The following is a 23,550-nucleotide window of genomic DNA, read 5'->3' as shown; positions in this document are numbered from 1 at the left end:
CCCGTAACTCTGCGTTGCTGAGGATGTTGACTGTCACTCACTGCAAGTCACTGGGGTTTGGGCTCCTAAGTTGCTCAGAAAGGTTTGAAGTGGAGCTGGGTGAAATGTTTTGGACAAATAGTTTATTTACTGCAAAATATTATTTTGGATCAATTGAAACTTTGCAAGTCCATGTTGAGTTTGCTGAATGGTTTGAATGAACAGAAGAAGGTGCCACCACTTCCCTTCTAACCTTTAGCCCAGTGGCTGGGCCCTCAGCTGGGATCTCCAGGTTCAATCCCCCCCCGTGATACGTGGTGCAGGAATTGGAATGGGGGTCTCCCCCCATGCTCAGGTGAGGGCTGGAACTGCTGGGCTCCGGGTGTCTGACGTGGGGCTCCCTCAATCTCTCCTGCTGAAGATGCCCCCTGTGTCTAAACACTGCCATGGGCACTGGGCCAGAGCGTGGGAGTGAGAATGACTCTGCAGCCCAGTGGGTCGGGCTCCACCTGGGAGCCCAGAGTCCAGCTTCCCTGCCCCAGTGACTCTGTAATTATTGATCCATAACCCCAGTGAGGGGAGGGGTTATGGCCCCTGGCACAGCAGTGCCTCAGCCATGTCGGTGCCCCCGTGCAAACCCCTAGTGCAGACACGCTGCATGGGTGTGAACTGGGACTGGCCCCTGGTGCAGCTTCTCCCAGATGGAGGGGGCAGGAAGTGGGGAAATGCCCCCACCCTCCCCACTGCCCCGGCTTCATTAGTAATGACCCCTGCTTCCCTCATTACCCAATTACACCTCCAAGCATCCCCCCCGAGCCCATCCCCCCACTGTCCTGCCCACACACAGTAGCCAAGCCCAGATCCACTTCCCATGGCTTGGGGGAGGGGCTGGGCCGAGCGAGGGAAGGGGCTGGCTGTGGGGTTTGCCTGGCTGGAAGGTAGTGCCTGTGGGGCCGGCCAGCATGGAGAGTCCCAGCTCCACCTCTGTGGCTGGGCTGCCTGGCCAGTGTGCATGGGGACGGCACCAACCTGCTCTTAGTAACAAACCAACCACACACGGCCACAAAGCAACAGAGATGCAGGCCTGCCCCCTTCACCCCTCTCTGCCCCCGGGCACCTGCCAATCTCTTCATCACCCTCTGCCCCTAGCTCCTGACCTTTCCTTCTCTTTCCCTCAACCTCTGTGCCCACCTGGCCCCTGCTTCTATCCTCCATGGCTCCTCTTTGCCCCACCCCCTCCCTTCACCCCCTTTCTGCTCCCATGATCCCCTATCCACCCACTTTGTCACATGCCTCCTTCCCTGTCACATGTCCCTTCCCTCCACCTACCTCTGCCCCCCTGGAGCCACTCCCTTCCTGCCCTCCTGGGCTGGCACTTGCCCCCTCTTCCAAACACTCTTTGCACCTGGTGCCCACCCATCACTTCACTCCCCCACTCCCTGGCCTCTGCTCTTCCCTTTCCCCCTCTGCTCACGAATCCCAGCTCTCCCCTCACCCCCATCTGCCCCTAGGGCCCACCCCATCTTTCACCCTCCTCTGTTGTCCTGGCTCCTGCTCTTCTCACTCCCCTCAGCGCTCCTGGCACCTGTCCCCTCCCCACCCTCTCTGCCCCCCTGGCACCTGCCCCTTCCCTCACCCCCCTGTGCCCAGCTCTCCTCTAGCCCCACTCTGACCTTCTGGCTCCTGCCCCTTCCCAAGCCCATCTCCTAACAGCCTCTACCCACCTGCCCTGTCTCTCCCCTCACCCCTCTCTGCCCTCTGGTGCCCACCCCTCCCCCTCAGTCCTCCTTGTGTCTGCCCCTCTGCTCACCTCCCTCAATCCCCCTGTCACCTGCCCCTCCCCTTTCCTTCTTTCCTCTCTGGTGCCCGCCCCCCCCCACACACCACCCTCTGCCCCTATCACCCATGACTCCATTCCCTGCCTCCCTGGTACCTACTCCTGCTTTCACACCATCCTGCTCCTAGCACCCACTGCTTCCCTCCCCCTTCCCTCCTTTTGCCTACCCCGTCCTTTCCCCCTTCTGTCGCCCAGCGCCTGCCCCTCTTGCACCCTGCCCCTCTTGCACCCACCTCTTACCTTGCCCTCTGTACCCCCCAATGCCTCCTCTTGCCCCTTGTTGGCCACAGTGCCTGCCCCTTTCCATGCCACACAACTGTCCTTCCTGGCACCCGCCCTTCCCCCTCCCCCATAGCTGCCTGCCCATCTGCTTGTCCCCTCTACCCCCCGACTTTCACCCCTCTCCTCATGCCCCTCTAGCCCCCCTGGCACCCACCCCCTTTCCTTGGCATCCCACCCCGTGATGACCACCCTTCCCTCAATCTTCATTTGCCCCAGTGCCTGCCCCATCTCATGCCACACCACTGACCCCCAGTGCCCACCTTTCCCTCACTCTGTCCTGTCAGTGCCTGTCCCTGACCCCATCCCTCCCCTCACCCTCTGGCACAAGCCCCTTCCCTTGCCCCACACCCACCCCTGGTGCCTGCCTCTTCCCTTGTACCCCTTCCCCCTGCCACCTTCCCCTTAGTTCTTCCCCCAAACCCTCCTGTCGCCCCCTCTGCCTCCCTGACACCTGCACCACTCACCCCCCCCAGGCCCTGGTACCAGCCCTTTTGTTCACTTCTCTGCCCCTCCAAGGCCTATCTCTACCCTCGCCCCCATCTGCCTCCATGGTGTCCGGCCCTTCACTTGCCCCCTCGGCCTGCCTGGTGAAAACCTCTTCCCTTGAACCACTTTGGGGCCCCTGATGTCAGAACTTCCTTCCCCCCATCTCTGCCCCCCTGGTGCCCACCCCTCCCCACACCCTCTCCTAGCCTCTGAGTCCCACCCCTCCCCTCATCCTCCCTCTGTCCCCTGGTGCCCACATCTCCACACCCTTGTGCCCCCTAGGCCTGCCCTTCTCCACACCCCACTTTCTACCCTGTGTGAACTTGTTCCCTTTCCCCCACTCTGCCTCCTGGTGCCTACCGCTCACCTCTCTCCCCTCCTTACATCTGCCCCTCTGCTTTGCCCCTGCATCTCTCCTGGTGACTAGCCTTTTCCCCGCCCCACCAGCACCCACCCCTACCATCTTGCCCCTCTCCCCCTTGATGACAGCCCCTTCTCTTGGTCTCCTGTTTCCCCCTGAGGTGTGCCCCATACCTTTCCCCCCATGTCCCTCTGGCACCTGCCCTACCCCTCACCCCTCTTCCTCCCCTTCTCACCTGCACCTTCTCCTCCCCCCTTTTCCCCTGGTGCCAGCCTCTCCTTCTCCCGCTCTGCCTTCTCAGTACCTGCCCCACTCCTCCTCCCCACCCCACTGGAGCTCCCCCCCATTCCTTCACACCCCTGGTGCCCAACCCTTCCCCTGCCCCTTCTCTTGCTTCTCTGTGCCCCTCGGGTCCGTCCCCTTTTTCTGCCCTGGCACCCACCCCTCCCCTCCCCACCCCCCCGCAGGCCGTGGAACCTGCTTTTCCCTTCCCTCACCGCATCCTCCTGATGCCCACCGCTTCCCTTGCTCCTCCACACTTGTATCTGCCCCTCCCCTCCCCTCCCCTCGCTCCACCCTTCACCCCCTGCAACCCCTTTGAATCTAACCCCTTCACCCTCCCTGCCCTCCTGGTGCCGGCTCCTCTTGCCCCCCATTGCCCTTGTGCCTGCCCCCTCTGCCCCTCCCCCACTGCCCCGTCACCTGCCCCCCCTTTCCTCTCCCAGCATCAAGTTGTCCCCTCCCCCATCCCTCTGCTGTCCTCCCCTCCCTTCCCCCACTGACACCTTCCCCCCCCTCCCCTGGCATCTGCCATTTCCTCACAGGCAGAGGGGCCCTGACTCCTCTCAGGCAACAACCCCCCTCCCCCTCACAGCAATTAACAGGGATGCAGGTTAATTTCCCTTTGATCCCAGTGACCAGCCCCTGCCCCCGGCTCTGACTCTGTGACTCTCTCTCCAGTGGACGTGACTCTGGATCCAGACACGGCTCATCCCAACCTCGTCCTGTCTGAGGATCGGAAACGTGTGAGAGACGGAGACAAACGCCAGGATCTGCCCGACAAGCCTGAGAGATTTGATAGATATCCCATTGTCCTGGGCGCTGAGGGGTTCGCGGGCGGGAGGCGTTACTGGGAGGTGGAGGTGGGAGACAAGACAGGCTGGGAACTGGGGGTTTGTAGGGAATCTGTGAGCAGGAAGAGGTGGGTCACACTCACACCTGAGGATGGATACTGGGTTGTGGAGCTGTGGGATGGGGTCTACCAGGCCCTCACCTCCTCCTCGACCCCCCTCCCCATGAGCGCCAGGCCCAGCCGGGTGGGGATTTTCCTGGACTATGAGGCGGGCGAGGTCTCGTTTTACAATGTGACTGACAGGTCCCATCTCTTCACTTTCACTGGCACCTTCTCCGGGAGGCTCCGCCCTTATTTCAGTCCTAGTTACAGCGCTGGGGGAACAAACGTGGCTCCCCTGAGCATCTGCCCGGTCCCAGCTCAGGCCGGAGGGAATCTCGGCCCCTGACAGTGACCCCGCGGCACAGACTGGCCCCTCCCAGCGCTGCTGCTCTGCCCGCCCCCCGGTGGCAGAGGCCGGTTACTGCAGGTAACTGGATTTTTTTGTGCTGCCCAGACGCTGCCAGTTTCCCTTTTCAGCTGGAGTAGAAACCCGGACACCTGGCACCCCCCGCCCAGGCTGGGTGAATGGGACCCACTTGCTGGAAGAAGCCCAGAAAGCTTCCCTCCCACTCCCTCTGTGTTTGCTCCACCCTGGCACAGGGTGATGCTGGTAAGAAATCCTGCCAGACAGCTGGTGGGTTTCGCTGCCCTCACCTTTCCCCTCCCCTGCCCAGGGGTAGCAGATGGTGACGGATGGGGTCATTCACTCTTGTCAGAATATTCTACCCCACTGAAATCTCAACACACAATATGAAAGAAAAGATTATTCTAAATTAGAAATGGTTGTTATTGTAAACAAACATATTTTCATTTACATTTCAACAATATTTCAGAAACAAGCATCTAAACATATTTTTAGAAATGGAATTATTTACATGTATTTTTTTATTCTTCTCTCAAATCTATATTGAGGTTTAACTTCTCTACACAGCATCATTTGTATTTCAACTGTGTTACTTCAGGAAATCCAAAATATTTCTCTTATCAAAATAATTATTAAAAACTGTCAGACTGGGTTGTTCAGTTACAATGTACATGTGTCATAAACATCACAACTACACATGTACAGCTGCTCTCTCTCTCACTCTCTTTATTGTCTTGACTGGCTGTCTCCAAGGCTGGGCACGTACACCCACCCCCTGCACTACACCTTTGAAAATCAATAGGGGAAAAATGATAGAATTAATTAAGCAATATATTTAAGTTAACTCACACAAGATTATAAAATAGTCTTTGAACTTCTGTCAGCATTAATTCATATGATTTTTTAACTTTCTAGCTACATGTAATTGGTAATCAAGACATGACCCTTCCTTTCTTGTTCTCACATCAATTTACAAAACATGGCCCCGAACCTCAAACGCTATCTTCCTATAGATAGAAATCTCTTCTACAATATCCTTTATTTAGTTTATTTTTCTTTAGAAATATTATTTGCAGCCAATGCACTGTGAGCGTCCGCTGTTGATTTCAGTGTACTGCCAGGCTCTTCATGTTCTTGGTTCTAAGGATGCAACAAATGTATTTTTGTTAAAAAAACAGAGAAGGAGTTGTGTTCCTTTACTGAATCATCATAAATTAACGTAATTGTATTAAAGATGCTGGCACTCAATGGCCCAGAACATGAAATTTGGTGAAGCTTTATTGGGAAACCTTTCTTCTCAGCCATAAATCAGTTGAAAGGGTGATATTTTTGTTGTCATGTGAGGTTCAGAGTACAAAGAAAATAAAGTTGCTCCAGGAAATTCATCCCAGTTCCTCTGGGTTCTCTGTCCACCACCTTCCTGGATGCTGTGTACAAATAGTGACTGATTGGTCTAATTCCTTGAAATTAGCAATTGAACCTCATTTCCCGAAGAGCTAGCTGAGGGGAGGCACATTGCATGGCATTGCTAGGACTACTTTTTGTTTTAAATGTGATGCATTATGAACATTTTCAATGTAATAACTCAGTTTTGAAAATGTATTAATGCCCTAAACATACCTTGATTATTTGAAAATAAATACGCTAAGGTTATCTTGTGATGGATTAATTTGTGTTTTTATCCAGTTTGCTGCAGTCTAGGTGGCATGGGCTGCTGAAGCCAGGGCCAGCTCTAGGTACCAGCAAACCAAGCACGTGCTTGGGGCAGCACATTTTCAGGGTCGGCATTCCAACCAGCCTTCCCCCCCCCCCCCCGCTTGGGGTGGCAAAAGCCTCGAGCAAGCCCTGGCAGCAGCAGCATGTCCTGTGCAAGTGGCACCCTGGGGCCGCTGTGGTTCGTGTTGGGGAGCAGGGCTCACACCTTGTGGCTGAGCCAGGAAGGCTCCAATTGTGGGACACTTGGGCTGGGGACCGCCCCGCAGGGTGCACAGAGCCGCCTGCAGGTGCCACAGGGTGGCCACTCCCCAGCGCTGCAGCCAGGGCTGGGCAAAGCAGCCCGAGCCACCCAGGGGCTGCGGCAGGGTGGCCAGGAGCAGCAGCAGCAACAGGGACATAGAAGGGACCGGTACCTGGGGCACTGCCATGCGGGGCCCGCATCCCACTCTCTGGGGCTCCACTCCCTCTGGGGCGGGGCTGCCCTGGGGGGTGGTTCCCCCGGCTGTGCCCTCTCGGGTCCCAGCTGGTCCTGGAGATGGAAGCCCCGGCTGGAGGGACCCTGGATGCACAGCCCAGGAGCCCTGCTGCTTACCCTGACCCTGCCAGCGCCGGACCTGCTAGAGGTGAGGAGGGAGCGGGTGGAGTCAGCACTGGTGGTGGGGAGCCCAGGGCTGGGGTGGCAGGTTCGCGGGGGTGGAGAGTCCAGCTCTGGGGTGGCAGGAGGTGCAGGTGGGGGAGGGCACTGGTTGGAAGGGGTGAGAGCCCAAGGGTTTGGTGGGGGCAGCCAAAAATTTTTTTTGCTTGGGGCGGCAAAAAACCTAGAGCTGTCCCTGGCTGAAGCTATCTATTTTTCCTAGTTTTTAACACAGGGAAGTGTTAATCTAAAAATAGATAATTTTTCCTAAATTTTCCTTCAGAAATATCTGCATTCCTTTCCCTATTTCCCATTGAATTATGTGTAAATACTGTGGTTTCTTATCCAATCATATTGCATTATTACATGGGAAAATGTGTTCGCAAATAGTAAAAACTATGTTGTATATTAACATATCTTGCAAGACATAAAAGTGTGTTGTCACTAACAATTTACAGCATGAAATGTCATGAAGAGATAGCTGGCAATGTTCATTTTTAAATGTCTAACTATGAATGCTCCTGCATCGATTCCTGCAACACTTGGCTGGCAGGGAGTCTGCCGGGAAACCTCCCACAAGTGTCTCTATTACCATTTATCGTGCATCACAAGATAGCAGCAGTTTCGTGGAGGTCCCTTTCTGCTCCCTGGTTCAGCCTTTTATGCTGCTGCTTTCTTCTCAGCGCTGAGCTGATGACTTCATCAGGCTCCCTACAGGTGCAAGTGATCCCCTCTCCCCTTCCAAACCTGAACTACTCAGTCCCTCCTCTAACTGCACTTGGTGCCCTGGGTGTGCTCAGTGACCAAGGTGCTGGCTTCCAAAGGACTCAGTTTGTAGCTGCTAACAGCCCCCTGTCACACAGCCATGATTATGTAGGTGACCATGTAGTGAAAATAACACCAAATGGAAACTGTTACCTCATTATTATATTCAGAAACCAGATCTGCCAGTATCTGCTCTGGACAGCCGTGGTGATATATAATTTTACATGTCTTCTTTCCACCTCACATGTCGTCAAGTTGGAGCACATTAAATCAGTTCCGGGCACTATAACTCTTGAGGTGTCCACATTGGCAAGGCACATAGAGTGCCCCGACTCCATGGCTGGAGCGCTCCTGGTAATCCACTTCGACAAGAGGCATAGAGTTTCTGCACCCAGGCTAAAGCGCTGCAGCGGCAGTGTGGACGCCCTGCTCTATTGCAGTGCTCTTATCAGCCTCCGGGACATGTCCCACAATGCCTGTTCTAGCCATTCTGTCATCAGTTTGAACTCTACTGCCCTGGCCTCAGGTGACCAACTGTCAGACCCACCCTTTAAATTCTCTGGGAATTTTGAAAGTCCCCTTTCTATTTGCTCAGCAAGGCATGGAGCGCTGTCTGCGCATCTTTCAAGGTGACCATGCCTTCACGCTCCAGGTGATCCTCAACATGGAGCAATGCTGAGATGCTAGACCTCATCAGTGTTTGGGGGGAGGAAGCTGTTCAGTTCCAGCTGCGCTCCAGCCATAGGAATTACGATACTTATGGACAGATTCAAGAGCCATAACCTAAACGGACCACGACTAGCATGCAGTGCAGTGCAGGGTGAAAGTGAAGGAGCTGTGCAATGCATATTACAAGGTGCGGGAGGCAAACCACCACTACAATACTGCCTCCATGACCTGCTGGCTATACAAAGAGCTGGACGCGATACTTGGGGGCGACCCCACTGTGATGTTGCACTCCATATGTTTATGGAAATATGCTTATGAATGTGAATACAGTAAATTGTCACTTAACATTATAATTATGTTCCTGAAAAATGTGACTTTAAGCGAAACAGTGTTAAGCGAATCCAATTTCCCCATAAGAATCAATGTAAATAGGGGGGATTAGGTTCCAGGGAAATTTTTTTCACCAGAAAAAAATCTATATATTATATAAATATATACATACACAGTATAAGTTTTAAACAAGCAATTTAATACTGTACACAGTGATGATGATTGTGAAGCTTGGTTGAGGTGGTGAAGTCAGAGGGTGGAAGAGGGTGGGATATTTCCCAGGGAATGCCTTACTGCTAAATGATGAACTAGCTTTTGGCTGAGCCCTCAAGTGTTAACACGTTGTTAATGTAGCCTCACATTACAAGGCAGCAGGAATGGATGGAAGGGAGACAGCAAGCATGGCAGACAGAGACAAAGACACATACCCTGTGTGTATTGGAGAGAGAGAGAGCACTGCGCACTGCCCCTTTAAGTAAGCTGACCCCACATTGTCTTTTTAAGTGGATCTGGAAGTTAAGACAGCAGCTGCTGCTGCCCCAAGCTCTCTCTGTCTGTGTCCCCAGCCTGCTGTATATGGAGAAGGGGTAAGTGGGGTGCAGGAGCACGGGGGAGAGGGACACCTTGACATTAGCCTCCCTGCCCATCCGCCCCCTGCACAGCAAGCAGGAGGCTTCTGGGAGCAGCTCCAAGGCAGAAGGCAGGAGCAGCACAGGGCAGTTGGGGGAGAGACAGCTGAACTGTCAGCAATTGGTAGCCTGCTGGGCAGCTGCTGCACAGGGAACTTAGGGGAGCCGGGAGCTGATAGGAGGAGCTGATAGAGGGGCTGCCGGTCCACCCTGGTTCCAAGCCCTCACCACCTAGCTGCAGTGGGCTGCTCTTCCTGCAAGCAGTGGACAAAGCAGTCGGCTGCCAAACAATGTTAGAAGGGAGCATTGCACAACTTTAAATAAGCATATTGCCTAATTGATCAGCAATGTAAGAATGAAACAACGTTAACCGGGATGACTTTAAGTGAGTAGATTCTGTGTGGCATAACTGGAATATACTTTATGCTAAATATGCCATTTAACATATCTCTGCAAAGGTTATGATCTACTGAATATATTCATCTTATTTGTATGCATGTATCACTTAGAAAAGTTAGAAATCACTTAGAAATCTTAATCACTTAGAAATCACTTAGAAAAGTTAGATGCCTGCAAGTCACCAGGGCCTGATGAAATGCATCCTAGAATACTCAAGGAGTTAATAGAGGAGGTATCTGAGCCTCTAGCTATTATCTTTGGAAAGTCATGGGAAACGGGAGAGATTCCAGAAGACTGGAAAAGGCAAATATAGTGCCCATCTATAAAAAGGGTAAATAAAAACAACCCAGGAATACTACAGACCAGTTAGTTTAACTCTGTCTCAGGAAGATAATGGAGCAAAGTAATTAAGAAATCATCTAGCAAACACTTGAAGGGTAAGGTGATAGGGAATAGCCAGCATGGATTTGTAAAGAACAAATCATGTCAAACCAATCTGATAGACGTTCTTGTGATAGATAACGAGTCTTGTGGATAAGGGAGAGCGCAGGTGATTGTTATACTAGACTTTTAAAGCATTGATACGGTCTCGCATGATATTCTTATCATAAAAACTAAGCAAACTACAATTTAGATGGGACTACTATAAGTGTGGTGCATAACTGGTCTGGGGATAACGTACTCAGGATGATATTATTAATGGTTCCCCAATCTGCTGGAAAGTATACATATACAAGTGGGGTTCCACAGGTCTGTTGGGGACCGGCTCTGTTCAATATCTCATTCAACGACTTAGATGAATTGGCATAGAAAGTACGCTTATTAGTTTGCAGACGATACCAAACTGGGAGGGGATTGCACTGCTTTGGAGGACAGGTCAAATTCAAGAATGATCTGGACAAATTGGAGAAACTGTCTGAGGTACACCGGATGAAGTTCAATAAAGACAAATGCAAAGTGCTCCACTTAGAAGGAACAATCAGTTTCACACGTACAGAATGGAAAGAGACTGTCTAGGAGAGGAGTATGGCAGAAAGAGATCTAGGGTCATAGTGACCACAAGCTAAATATGAGTCACAGTGTGATACTGTTGCAAAAAAAGCAAACATGATTCTGGGATGCATTAACAGGTGTGTGTTGTAAACAAGACACGAGAAGTCATTCTTCCGCTCTACTCTGCGCTGGTTGGCCTCAAACTGGAGTATTGTGTCCAGTTCTGGGCACGCATTTCAAGAAAGATGTGAGAAATTGGAGGGGTCCAGAGAAGAGCAACAAGAATGATTTTAAGGTCTTGAGAACATGACCTATGAAGGAAGGCTGAAAGAATTGGGTTATGTAGTTTGGTGAAAGAGAAGACTGAGAGGGGACACTGATAGCAGTTTTCAGGTATTAAAAAGGGTTCATCAGGAGGAGGGAGAAAACTTGTTCACCTTAGCCTCTAATGATAGAACAAGAAGCAATGGGCTTAAACTGCAGCAAGGGAGATTTAGGTTGGACATTAGGAAAAAGTTCCTAACTGTCAGGGTAGTTAAACACTGGAATAAATTGCTTAGGGATGTTGTGGAATCTCCATCTCTGGAGATATTTAAAAGTAGGTTAGATAAATGTCTATTAGGGATGGTCTAGACAGTATTTGGTCCTGCCATGAGGGCAGGGGACTGGACTCGATGACCTCTCAAGGTCCCTTCCAGTCCTAGAGTCTGTGAAACTATGAATCATTTTCATATCTAAAGTTACGAGCATGGCTCTATTCTAGTATGTTAAGTATTTGTTGTGGGAAACACATAAGGGAGGGTGAGCCGACCTATTGCGAAGACTATTTAAGTAAATTGAAAGTACTTGACTAACAATGGACTGTGGGAGACACCAATCCACATGTGCTAAGCTAACATGTAAACAATGGCGGGTCGGCCTGCAGAAAGCTGAATCATTCATGGACATGTGACTTGCCCATGTGGCTCCAAACTCCATCTCGCTGCTATAATCTTGCAAAGGGGTTTCCTCCCACAAGGTTGAGAGTATAAAAAGTCCTGGAAACCCTCCAGTTTGTCTTCAGCTGGCTCAAGATTGCGGGACCCAGGCCATAAACTACAGCTTTGGTCTGAAAAGGATTGGGCCCAGACTAGGAAAGAATCCTTACTGGAATATCTTTGAGGGTGAGATATTATTTGTAATCAGTTTCTTAATGTATTAGGCTTAGACTTGCATTTTGTTTTATTTTACTTTTGCGACCTTCCTTGCTCTGTCTGCTATTACTTGAAACCGCTTGAATCTTACTTCTTATACTTAATAAATATCACTTTTGTTTATTAATAAACCCAGAGTAAGTGATTAATATCTGGGGGAGCAAACAGCTGTGCATATCTCTCTATCAGTGTTATAGAGAGTGGACAATTTATGAATTTGCCCTGTATAAGCTTTATACAGAGTAAAACAGATTTATTTGGGGTTTGGATTCCACTGGGAGCTGGATATCTGGGTGCTGGAGGCAGGTAACTTGCTGAGCTGTTTTCAGTGAAGCCTGCAGCTTTTGGGGTTTAGCGCAGACCCTGGGTCTGTGTTGGGCAGGCTAGCATGTCTGACTCAACTAGATGGGGTTCTGGGGGGCCCAGGCTGGCAGGGAAAATGGGCTCAGGGGTGATTTTAGCATACCAGGTGACAGTCCCAAGGGGATCTCTGTGACCCAACCTGTCACACCCACCTCCACTTCAAGGAGCACCATGGACACTTCACAGGCCATGCCAGCGCAGAGTGCAACAAGCCCGGAGGAGGAAATCGGGAGTGAGGGTTCTGAGGAGGAGGGGAGCTCAGAGACAGAAGATGACTCAGTATCCATAGATGCATGTGTCCAGGAGCTGTTTCCAAGCCCAGAGAAAGCTAGCCAGTCAGAGCAAGTGAAACCTGGGTAATCGCAAAGATCAGAGGAGGCACCTGGTAAGCACCTTTGATTTTGGGAAGCGAGTTACTGGGGGCGCGCTGGTGGAGCAAGGAGAGTTGCAGAAAGCAGGCGTGGGTCTGTGTGGTGCCTAGAAGCGGAACGGGACATTGATGCATCTCTCACATCTTGGCAATCAGCCTCACAGATCTCATCAAAGATCTCATGCAGATACCGGGCAATCCGATTATGTAGATTCCTTGGCAATGCTGCTGTGTTCATTGTCCCATTGAGAGTAACATTCCCATGCCATTGTGCCATAAGCGGTGGCGGGACCATTGCTGCACAAAGGGAAGTTGCATAAAGGGCAGGGCGGAATCCGCAGTCTTGCAGAAAACCCTGACTTGCTTCCCTGCTCACCCTCAGCAGCGAGATATCTTGAGTGATGAACACAGCGTGTGGAAAATGTGTGGATAGTGTTCAGTATAAGGCCCCCCTGCAGTGTTAGCTCTTCCCATTACACACAGTCCCTGAGCAATGAGTTCCCCTGGCCCCTGAGGTTATTCTCCATTTTGGGGGTCTTGTGGCTTATATGCTCTTGCCTTGGGACAGATAGTTGTGATAGGTATGTGAGCTGTGCTTGTGTTTAAGTCCAGCCGTATAATTTCTCTATCTAGTGTTAACAATGGTGCCTCTGTAAAATGTTGCATTTTGCCTTCACAGAGGCAGCCCTGGCATCCCAGTCATCCTTGTTATCGCCAGCCGAACGGCTGCACAGACTCAGGAAGCGGCCTCGACAAAGTAAAGAGGACCTACGGCATAACCGAGAATAGAAAAATGCAGGAGTGATGTGACAGCAAGATGAGGGAACAGAAGGAGAACACAGAGCAGCTCCTAAACATCATGGAGCAGCAAGCAGACTCAATGCAGGCACTCGTAGAACTGCAAATGGAGCAGCTTCGTGCCTGCCCTCCCTGTAGCCTGTGTCCCAAAACTCTTTCCCTTGCGCCCCATGTCACCGCCAACACAGTAGATCGTAATCTTTCTAATGGTATGTTACATGGGGCATTTAGAATAAAGCACATTTCAGTTATGTTATATTTATGTTCATAAGCATATTTTCATAAAGTATGTGGAGTGCAGCATCACAACTGCATTAAGTGAAAGCAAGCATAGCCCAGGAAAGCAACAAGCACTGCTAGTCAGTGCACCATATGGAGCACTAGGTACCTACTAGCGTTACAACCACTGCACTCTTGTGCATGGCACCAAACATTACTGGCTTTCAGCATCGAATTGCTGCCTCAGAGCATCCCGAATCCTCATGACCCCACTTTGTGACCCTCTAATGGCCCTGGATTCTGGCTGCTCAAATTCAGCTTCCAGCCACTGAGACTCAGCGCTCCAGGGGTCAGAGTGAAACTTTCATCCTTCCGTTCATAAATATGATGCAGGGTACATCACGCGACTATAACCATAGGGATGTTGTCATCGGCCAGGCCCAGCTTTCCATACAGACATCGCCAGCTGGCCTTTAAATGGCCAAAGGCACACTCGACGGTCATTCCGAACCTGCTCAAACTGTTGTTGAACTGCTCTTTACTGCTGTCAGGGCTTCATGAGCCGTGGCATCAAGGGGTGGGTGGGATCTCCCAGGATCACAATGGTTATTTTGTCTTCCCCTATGGTGATCTTCTGGTCTGGGAAGAATATCCCCGCTTGCAGCTTCCTGAACAGGCCTGAGTTCCGAAAGATATGTGCATCATACACCTTTCCAGAGCAGCCTGCATTAATGGCCATGAAATGCCCACAGTGATCCGCAAGCACCTGGAGAACCATTGAGAAATACCCCTTCCGATTAATGTACTCGGAGGCTAGGTATAGCCAGAATTGGAATATATGTCCCATCTATTGCCCCTCCGCAGTTAGGGAAACCTATTTGTGCAAAGCCAGCCACAATGTCATGCACATTGTCCAGAGCAATGTTTTTTTCTGAGCACGATGCAATTAATGGCCCTGCGCACTTCCATCAACACAAGTCCAACAGTCGACTTGCCCACTCCGAACTGGTTAGTGACCGATTGGTAGCTGTCTGGAGTAGCCAGCTTCAACAGTTTGATCACTACACACTTCTCCACCATTCTCATGTCCTTGCACCGCAGAGCTGGGACGAGCTCAGCACATAGTGCCATGAGAGTGGCTTTCCTCATCCGAAAGTTCTGCAGCCACTGCTCACCATCCCAGACGTGCATCACGATGTGATCCTACCACTCGGTGCTTGTTTCCTGAGCCCAAAAGTGGCATTCCATGGTGGTCAGCACATCTGTGAATGCCACAGGCAATCTTGTGTCATAGCTAGTACATGTGGCGATATTATCGTCGCATTCCTCATCTGTAGTTTAAGGAGTAACTGGACTGCCATTCGTGATGTGTTAGTGAGACCCATCAGCACATTCCTCAACAGTTCAGGATCCATTCCTGCAGACCAAAGAGGCAGACAGAGCGCACAGTAAAAAAACCATTGAGATATGGCACAAAATGCAGCTGGAAGCAAAGGGGCTGCTGGGATGGGAAGAGATGAATGACGAGGCTTTGGGACAGGACCCAGGATGCCCCGCAATACTCCCCCCCACCTTCCCACAAGCCTCAGTGGCAGAAGAGGAAAAGGTGCCCTGTGGGATAGCTGCCCAGAGTGCACCGCTCCGAATGCTGCTGCAAGTGCTGCAAGTGTGGCCATGCCATTGCCCTGGCAGCTGACAGTGTGAACACACAGCAGCGCTTTCCCTGGAGCGCTTTCTGAGGGGTGATTTAACTTCCAGCACCTTACATCTGCATGTAGACAGAGCCTCACTGGCTTAAGCTACACCAAAATAAACCACTCGGGACCACGATGAGCGCTTTGATGTGCAAGTGTGGTCACGCTCAAGCGCTGGGAGAGAGCTCTCCCAGTGCTCTGGGTAATCCACTTCCATGAGGGGAGTCGCTCAGAGCCTGTCCCCACTAGGCAGCACTCAAGCTTGCTGCGCTTGGGGGAGTTGATTTTTCACAGCCCTGAGCCAGCAAGTTAGAGCGCTTTAACTTGCCAGTGTAGACGAAATTGTTGTTTAAACCAATTTAGATAAACCAGAGCAAACCCCTGTGTGGATGCTCCTCTTATTTCATTTTAAATACATCTTATGAAGGTTTATATTAACCTGATTGCTAATTGACTTGAGATGAACTGAAATAAGCCTTGTTCAAACTGAAATAAGACTGTCCACACAGCCTTTCACACAGGTTTAACTAAATGAATTAAAAAATTTATTTAAGGCTCATCTTTAGGCAGGCTGTTTGTCTGGTTTAAGTTGGACAGTGCTAGTTTTGGAAAAGTTTGTCTCTGTCCAGTGCCATACATGCGTTTGTCTGATATCATTATGGAGGACACCATTTTGCAGAGCCTGCCATGCTGCTTCTGCCAGCATGACCTTGGACACACCAGTGGGGGTAGGGTGGCATGCTCTGCAAAATAGCGTCCGCCATACAGCGGGACTTCACATGCACGGTGCTGGCAAAGTCATGATGGCAGGGCTGAGGTTACACCAGTGAAGACAGGTTCATCCTGTTCCTGAAGTTCTGGAATGTCCAGTGTTCCAGGGATGCTCAGTGGCCACCCTACTTGTCTACACAGGGGGTTTAAACTGGATTAATTTGAAATGATCTGATTTTAAAATGTATGCTCAGACACAGTTCAACCCTTCATGTCACACTAATTCTGTGTTTATTGTGAACTCTGGAGTCCTCTTGCAAAGTGGGCTCCCTGTGCTTCAAAGAGTTCTATCCACCTATTGGCTTTGTGCACACAACTCTGCTGCGCATCACTTTCACAGTCCTCCAATTGCTGTCCCACACAGCTTTCCAGGCAACTGTTACTGACCTGTTTACATGAGTGCCCTCCCCTGCTCTGGTGTCTAGCTCCCCAGATGACCCAACCCCTGTTTAAAAGTTGGGATGGGGCCAAATTTTGCCTGTTTGCTCCTGGATTTGAGTATATCACTATTGCTGCAATATTACCCCAGAAGTCCTATGACACCCCTTGAGCAGCCTCTGGAAGCTGTGCTGAGACCTGGATATCATGACCATTGGGGAAGGACTGTTGGTTGAGGAAGCTCTTGTAGCGAGTCACTGCCATAGAGATCTGGTTGTGGATGTTGCTAAGCTGGTGTTTGTGAGGGGCCATGACTGGGATGCTGACCAGTGCCTGATAAAGGAGTTTACATCCCTGTTACACATAGTGACCAGGACGAGAGAGACCTTTATGTGCCCTGATAGGCCACCACGCAGTGTTACCCACCAGTGGGGCTGTATCTGTGCAGTGTGGGAGGAGGTAGCAGGGGGAGTCAGTTTGGGGGATTCCTAGATCCTCTCAGGGCCATTAATCTGACTCTGAGATGGGAACATCTCTGCATTTCCAGCCTTTGGGGGAGTCTCTGCCCATGGAGGGGAGTGAAACAGCCACAGAGGGCAGCAGTGAGTGCCGGGGCCCTGCTGTAGGGCCCACCCTGTGCTGCAGACTCAGTTGTGCGGTGGATCTGGTCCCAGCGTGATGGAGGGATGGGGAGTAGGGAGAGCTGGGGAAAAGAATTTGGTAGCTAAGCCAGGGGAAGTGGAGTGACAGCCCAGCCCCAGGGCTGTGTGAGCGATGGGCCCAGGCTGGGTGAATGGCTCCAACTCATGGGAAGAAGCCCAGGCAGTTTGTCTCTAGTAAAAGAAAAAAGGGTTCTCTCGAGCACAAAGGACCAAGCCCCAGACTCAGGGCAATATACAAATCAGATCTTACCCACAAATCAGACCCAGTAAAGATGTCATTCAGATCCACGTTATTTCTGTTCTCCTGACTTTAATTCCTGGTGTTCTGGCGGGATCCAACTGAGAGTGCCAATTCAGGATAAACTGTTTAATCAGGGCAGTTATGGCCCAAGGCTGGGGTTCTTCCACCTCTAAGGCAAACCAAACCAGCCAGACAAAGAGGACTTTGGTCTCACCCCATTGGCTAACCACAAGTCATACAAGTGTGGCAAATTGCCGGTACTGTTCTGCTGGGTCTCGCGCTTTCTCTTCTCTGGGGGAGGTTCAGGGCGCTATTGCTTGCCTCTGAACCAGTTCTAATTCACTCCCCTAGTGTCCTTGGAGGAGGGAGGGAAAAGAGGGAGGGACCGTGGGCCGCCCTCAACTCCAGGTCCCAACCCAGGGGCCCTGGGGCTGTTGGTAACCACTTGACTAGCAGTTTCTTCCCCTGGGTTACTTCCCTCTCATCCCATCAGCTTGTGAAGGGCTTCTCGCCTCTTCTATACAAACCTGGTGCCCCTTACCTAGGGTTTCTGTTGGGCTTCCCAATCCAGCCAGCACTCCTCCAACCTTCTATTTCTCTCTGACAAACTCTTCTCTTCTGCCAATCTGCACTCTGCTCCAATCCAACCTTTCTCCTTCAACTACCAACCACCCTGTCTGACTGAAGCAGGGGTTTATACCCATGACTGGAGTCAGGTGTCTAACTGGAGTCAGGTGCTCTAACTGGCCACAGCTGTTCTCTATTAATCTAAAGCAACACTTCCTCCCTTGGCAGGGAATAGCCCCTGCTAACACTCTCATGCTGCCCTCTGGCCATGCTGTATACACAAGCAATTCCCTTAGTCACTTCAGTTTCCGTGTCACCACAGTCCCACATCCTGGGGACAAATGGTTATGAAAACCAATACCCCAATAAAGAAAAAAGGATCATAAAGGACCCATCCCCAGACCCAGCCAATATATACAAATCAGATCTTACCACAAATCACGCTGTTGCCAGTCCTTAGAACAAATCTAAAGTTTTATTCATAAAAGGAAAAAGATAGAGATGAGAGCTAGAATTGGTTAAATGAATCAATTACATACAGTAATGGCAAAGTTCTTGGTTCAGGCTTGTAGCAGTGATAGAATAAACTGCAAGTTCAGATCAAGTCTCTGGAACATCCCCAGCTGGGATGGGTCATCAGTCCTTTGGGTTGAGCTTCCATTTGTAGCAAAGTCCCTCCAGAGATAAGAAGCAGGACTGAAGACAAGATGGAGATGAGGCATCAGCCTTTTATAGTCTTTTCCAGGTGTAAGAACACTTCTTTGTTCTTACTGTGGAAAATTGCAGCAAAATGGAGTCTGAAGTCACATGGGCAAGTTCCTGCATACTTTGCTGAGTACAAGGCATATCTGCCTTCTCAGTTGTATAGCTGATGGTCCTTAATGGGCCATCAAGCAGGCTAGGCAGAGCTGACACCAACTTGTCTGGTGTGTCAACTAGAAGCATAGCATAAGTTTGAAATACAGCCAGTATAGAGCCAATATTCATAACTTTAACTACAAAAATGATACACACATATAGACAGCATTTCATGTCCCTGAGCCTGTAGGGATCCCGAGCCTCCCATCATCATCCCCCTCCCAAACTCCCTCAGCTGGCTCAGGGTGGCCCTGCAAACACACCGCCTCAGTTTACCCTCTTCACACCCCTTACATTACTCCACACAGTCCAAAAGGTCTGAGTCCCCTGCTGAGGTCTGTTGTTAGTTCATGTAAACCCCCAAATAAAATATTTTCCTTTGCTCTGCTCCAGCCCCGACTCTCACTCCAGCTCCTCACTCTCCTCAAGTCAGGAGTCCCTCAGCCCCCCAATTCCCAGAGCCGGGCTTGGTTCTGTCTTCCTCATGGAATCAGGAGCCCCCAGCCCTTCTTCCTGGAGCCGGGCTTGGTTCAATCTCCCTTGTGGAAACAGGAGCCCCCAGAGCTGGGTTCAGGTCAGGCTGCACCTTTATTCCCTGCAGCTCTCAGCTTTAGGGCTCTGTCCTGCTGTAGCTGCTGTGGGCTGTCACTGTCACCTCTGGGGGCTCTTCCCCTCAGGGGAGCCCCTCTCTCTGGGGGCAGCCCCTCCTGGCTCCTTGCTCTGTGAGCTCATCTGGGATCCCTTCTCCTCAGCAGCTTCCTGTCTCTAGGACCCTTCGGCTGAGCTTTGGTAACCCATTATCAGAATCATTAGCTGTTTGGCTGCCAACCAGCCACCTAGAGATTTAATTACTTGCAGGTGGGGCTGGGTTGGTGGGTTCTCCCTTACAGGAGCCTGTCATAGGTAGGCTGGTCCCTGACTCCCCTTAAAGGGCCAGCCCCCCGTGACATCCCTTCCCCCCACAAAGCCAACCTGTATCCAAAGGAAAACTTGACCATGGCTCACGCTTGGTTATTGTCTGCACCCTGATGGGTACTTCCTGCCCTGCTACCACAAGGAAATCTGCAAGGCCCTTGGCCATATTTTTATTCTCAACACTGAAGTATAAACAGACCAGGAATTGTGTCCCCAACGTTCTATGTAGCTCATGTGACAGGCAAAATCCCCCATAGTCTGCAGCATGACATAGCTCAGAACTTATACCCCCTCTAAGGGCATCTCTACACTGCAAACTTAAGTCAACCTATGTTAGGTCACCTTATGGCCATGGTAGTAATTACTGAGGTGGCTGTTCACACTGCCCTCCTTCTCTCAGCTGTGCCCAGTTCCCCGCCAGGAGCCCAGCTGCCTCACGAGGATCTTGGGCAGCCACCCAGCTTCCCACTTCCCTTAGCAGGAAGCTAGGATGGAGGGCAGTTGGGCTTCATCTGGAGCCCACCATGGGCCTGGGCTTTCTTGATAATTTCACAGAGCTGTGAAATTAACAACAGCCAACAGCTGAGGTAAGTAAGGCAGTGTCTACACCAACACTGCATCACCCTAACAACACCGACATTAGTCCTATGCCTCTTGTGCAGGTGGAGTTACTATGTCAGTGTAGTGCAGCACTTACATCAGTGGGAGCAAGGCTGTTGTGTGTGCACTGACATAATTAGGTCGGCATAAGCTGCCTTGTATCAAACTGACTCTGTGGTGTAGACCAACCCTAAGTCAGGCCCTCTGGCCATCGCAGAGGTAGTCAATAGCACTGACCTTTCACCACTGGTGTCATGCTCTTGTGTCAGATATGGACCAGTCACAGTGCTTCCCTCCGAGCCAGATACACACCAGCTGTGTTCAGTGTAAGATCAATTAATGCTCTGCCAGGTCTGACTGAGGAGTGTTTAAAAAGGGTAGTTAGCCCACAGCAGCACCTAGTGGCTGAACAGTATAATACAGTTTAGCATTCCATTCCATCTCCCCCTTTAAATCCTACATTCCTACCATTTACAGTATTTACACTGTCGCACTGTATTTGGGGTGCAGTACGGGTCAGTCTGTCAGGTGTCTCTGAATGGCACTGGTCTTCTAATTACATGACCCGAATATGTAACAGATTGGTCCTCTAGGTGTTCACGGGTTGCAATGACTGACTGTGGCCTGTCTGGAATCCTTGAGTCGTCTTCTTGCTCTGCCTCCACCATCTGTAGAGTTTGCTCTGTCGCTTGTTCTTTCTGAGAAACAAACTGTAGATACTGACAGTTTTTGCTGAGCTCTCCTCTGTCAGTCTTGACCACATACAACCTGGGTGCTGGATTATTTTTTATGACAGCTGGAGCATTCCATTCTTTTTCTCCATCCAGTTTGACACAAACACCATCACCGAGTTCTAGACTTGGTAGGTCTCTGAGTGATGCCTGTTGTAAAAGTGTTCCTAAGCTCTTTTTGCCTTTTCATCTGATCTGGCAACTCCCTACTTTGGGAGGGCAGTTCTGAGTTGTCTTCCCATCAGGAGTTGTGCTGCACTGTGTCCAGTAGCTGCTATTGGTGTTGATCTGTAACTCAGAAGAGCAAAGAATGGATCTTTCTGTTTTAAGATATTCTTGGCTGTCTGTACAGCTCTTTCAGCTTCTCCATTCACTTGTGAATAATATGGGCTGCTAGTAATATGAGGAAGATCATATTTTATTTGGCTAAATTAAATTCTGCTGCAGTGAATTGTGGTCCATGCTCTGTCACAAGTTCTTCTGGAACCCTGAAATGACCAAAAGTGCACTTCAGTTCCTCAATAACACTGTGGTGTGTTACATCTTTCAAGTACACTATTTCTATATACCTGGAAAAATAATCCACAACTACCAAGTAATGATGTCCCCTGAATTCACATAAATCTGCAGTAAGTCTCTTCCAAGGTCTCTTTCATTCAGACTAGCTCCTTCTTTGCATCATTAATTGCAACTGGCCATATCTTTTTTCCTGCAGCCTTCAGCAAAGGAGCTCTGGGAGTCTATTTTGGATCCTCCTCCGCCCATATGACTGTGTGTAATGTTATCAACTGGAAAAGCACCTTCCTGCTTCTCCCCTGGGGGGACGTCTTTTTCTTTCCGATGCACTTCTTTATAGCCCGGCTCCAGTTCAGGCTCTGTATTGCTCTTCCAGGCCTCTGTGGGGGAGAGGTCCCTTGTCTCTTCCCTTCTTGTTTCAGCTTCCTCTTGGATGTAGGGTGATCAGATGTCCCAATTTTATAGGACACCCATCACTCCCCTCCCCTGTGTAAATGCAGCCTCCTGGTGATTTATTGCTGGCCTCTCTCTTATTGCACATACCAGAGCCCTCAGCCTGCACCTCTGCCCCCTCCTGAGCCATCAGCTTTTGTCTGTCTTGTTCTTCAGCTTATTCCAGGAGCTGTTCCTTCTCGTCTATTAGGAAACGTCTACATTTGACCTAAGAGGTGTGATTCCCAGCTCATGTAGATGTAGTTAAGCTAGCACCTAACAATAGCCATGTGGCCAGGGTAGCACAGGTGGCAGCTTCAGGTATTGCCTGTGTAGAAACCCGCTCAGCCTCCTTGGTACGTTCTCAGGCACCTGGCCCAAGCTGCACTTCCTAGCTGGGCTACACTGATTCTATTAGTATGTTAGCTTCAGTATGCTAGCCTGAGCAGAGTTAGTGCACGGACGTGTACATGAGCTGGGAATCTCACCTCCCAGCTCAGTTGCAGACATACCCTCAGTTTCACCTTCGCCAACTTTCTTCCTTCTAAGTGGTGTGGCAGGACCCTGTGTCCCAGCAAACCCTGCTATAGTTTCCCAGCCACACCACTCACATCCTGCAGCCCTTTCTGGGCCCCTCCTTTGCAAGGCCTAGGGCATGTACAAGCCCTTCCCGTTTTGGCTCCTGGGTAACTTTCCTCCTGCATGGCTCATTTTCTACTTTGGCTGCCTAGAGACTGTTGTTCCCCATCTCTCTGTTGCTTTGCATCTCCAGTGGCTGAACTATTCTGGTCTCCAGGTGCTGCTTCTTCTCTAGGGCCAGGGCTCCTTGACCAGGGGTATTGGCAATTCCAACTGCCACTTCCTCCCTGTGGGATGGGGCCTGGCACTTGGTACATTCAGCAGATGTGAGTTTCTCCTGAATATCAATAATTACACCCAGGGGTGGCTCCAGGCCCCAGCACAGCAAGTGCGTGCTTGGGGCGGCATGCCGCGGGGGGCGCTCTGTCGGTCGCCGGGAGGGCGGGAGGTGGCTCCGGTGGACCTCCAGCAGGCGTGCCTGTGGAGGGTCCGCTGGTCCCGCGGCTCCGGTGGAGCATCCACAGGAACAACCTGCCTGCGGGAGGTCCACAAGAGCAACGGCCCCAGCGGACCCTCTGTAGGCATGTCTGTGGGAGGTCCACCAGAGCTGCGGGACCGGCTACCGGCAGAGCGCCCCCCGCTGCATGCTGCCGTGCTTGAGGCAGCGAAATGGCTAGAGCCGTCCCTGATTACACCAGTCCTTGGCTCACACAGGTGCTAGAGCCTTATCTCCAATGGCTGGACTTCTTGGGAGCTAGAGCAGAATTTCTTCTGCCGAACGCCCTGTTCCTTTTTCAGTGCATTGACCCATTTGCTCTCTGTAGCCACAATCTGGTGGCTTCTCTCCTCCTCTGTGAGTAGCTCCTTCTGCCTGTCTTCTGGTCACTGGGTTTGCTCCTGTTGCTTGGCCAGTTTCAGTAAGAAAACCCACATCTAAGCCTGCAGACTACTAGCTGTTCAATAGCCCTGTCAGAGCACTCGTCACACCCCCCTCTTGGGGCCACCAGAAATGCTGAATCACATTTAGTTTCTGCCTCATATCCCC

At 50.9% G+C, this 23,550-nt stretch overlaps 2 protein-coding genes across 3 annotated transcripts in view; both read left to right on the top strand.

Annotated features, from left to right (window-relative positions):
- Positions 1-6,136, top strand: part of LOC116838623 (butyrophilin subfamily 1 member A1-like) — a 65,424-nt gene extending 59,288 nt beyond the window's left edge. For both annotated transcript variants that reach the window (XM_075071994.1, XM_075071993.1), the window contains one exon: positions 3,906-6,136. In XM_075071994.1, coding sequence (XP_074928095.1) covers positions 3,906-4,465 — 560 coding nt within the window. In that variant the 3' untranslated portion in view covers positions 4,466-6,136. The remainder of the gene's footprint in view (positions 1-3,905) is intronic.
- Positions 1-23,550, top strand: part of LOC116824950 (uncharacterized) — a 954,865-nt gene that overhangs the window by 430,842 nt on the left and 500,473 nt on the right. The window lies entirely within an intron of this gene.

Source organism: Chelonoidis abingdonii, chromosome 13 (genome assembly GCF_003597395.2).
Source record: "Chelonoidis abingdonii isolate Lonesome George chromosome 13, CheloAbing_2.0, whole genome shotgun sequence".
In the NCBI taxonomy this organism is placed as follows: domain Eukaryota; kingdom Metazoa; phylum Chordata; order Testudines; family Testudinidae; genus Chelonoidis; species Chelonoidis abingdonii.
The sequence above is the reverse complement of the archived record's forward strand: the minus strand, read 5'-3'. Positions and strand labels throughout refer to the sequence as shown.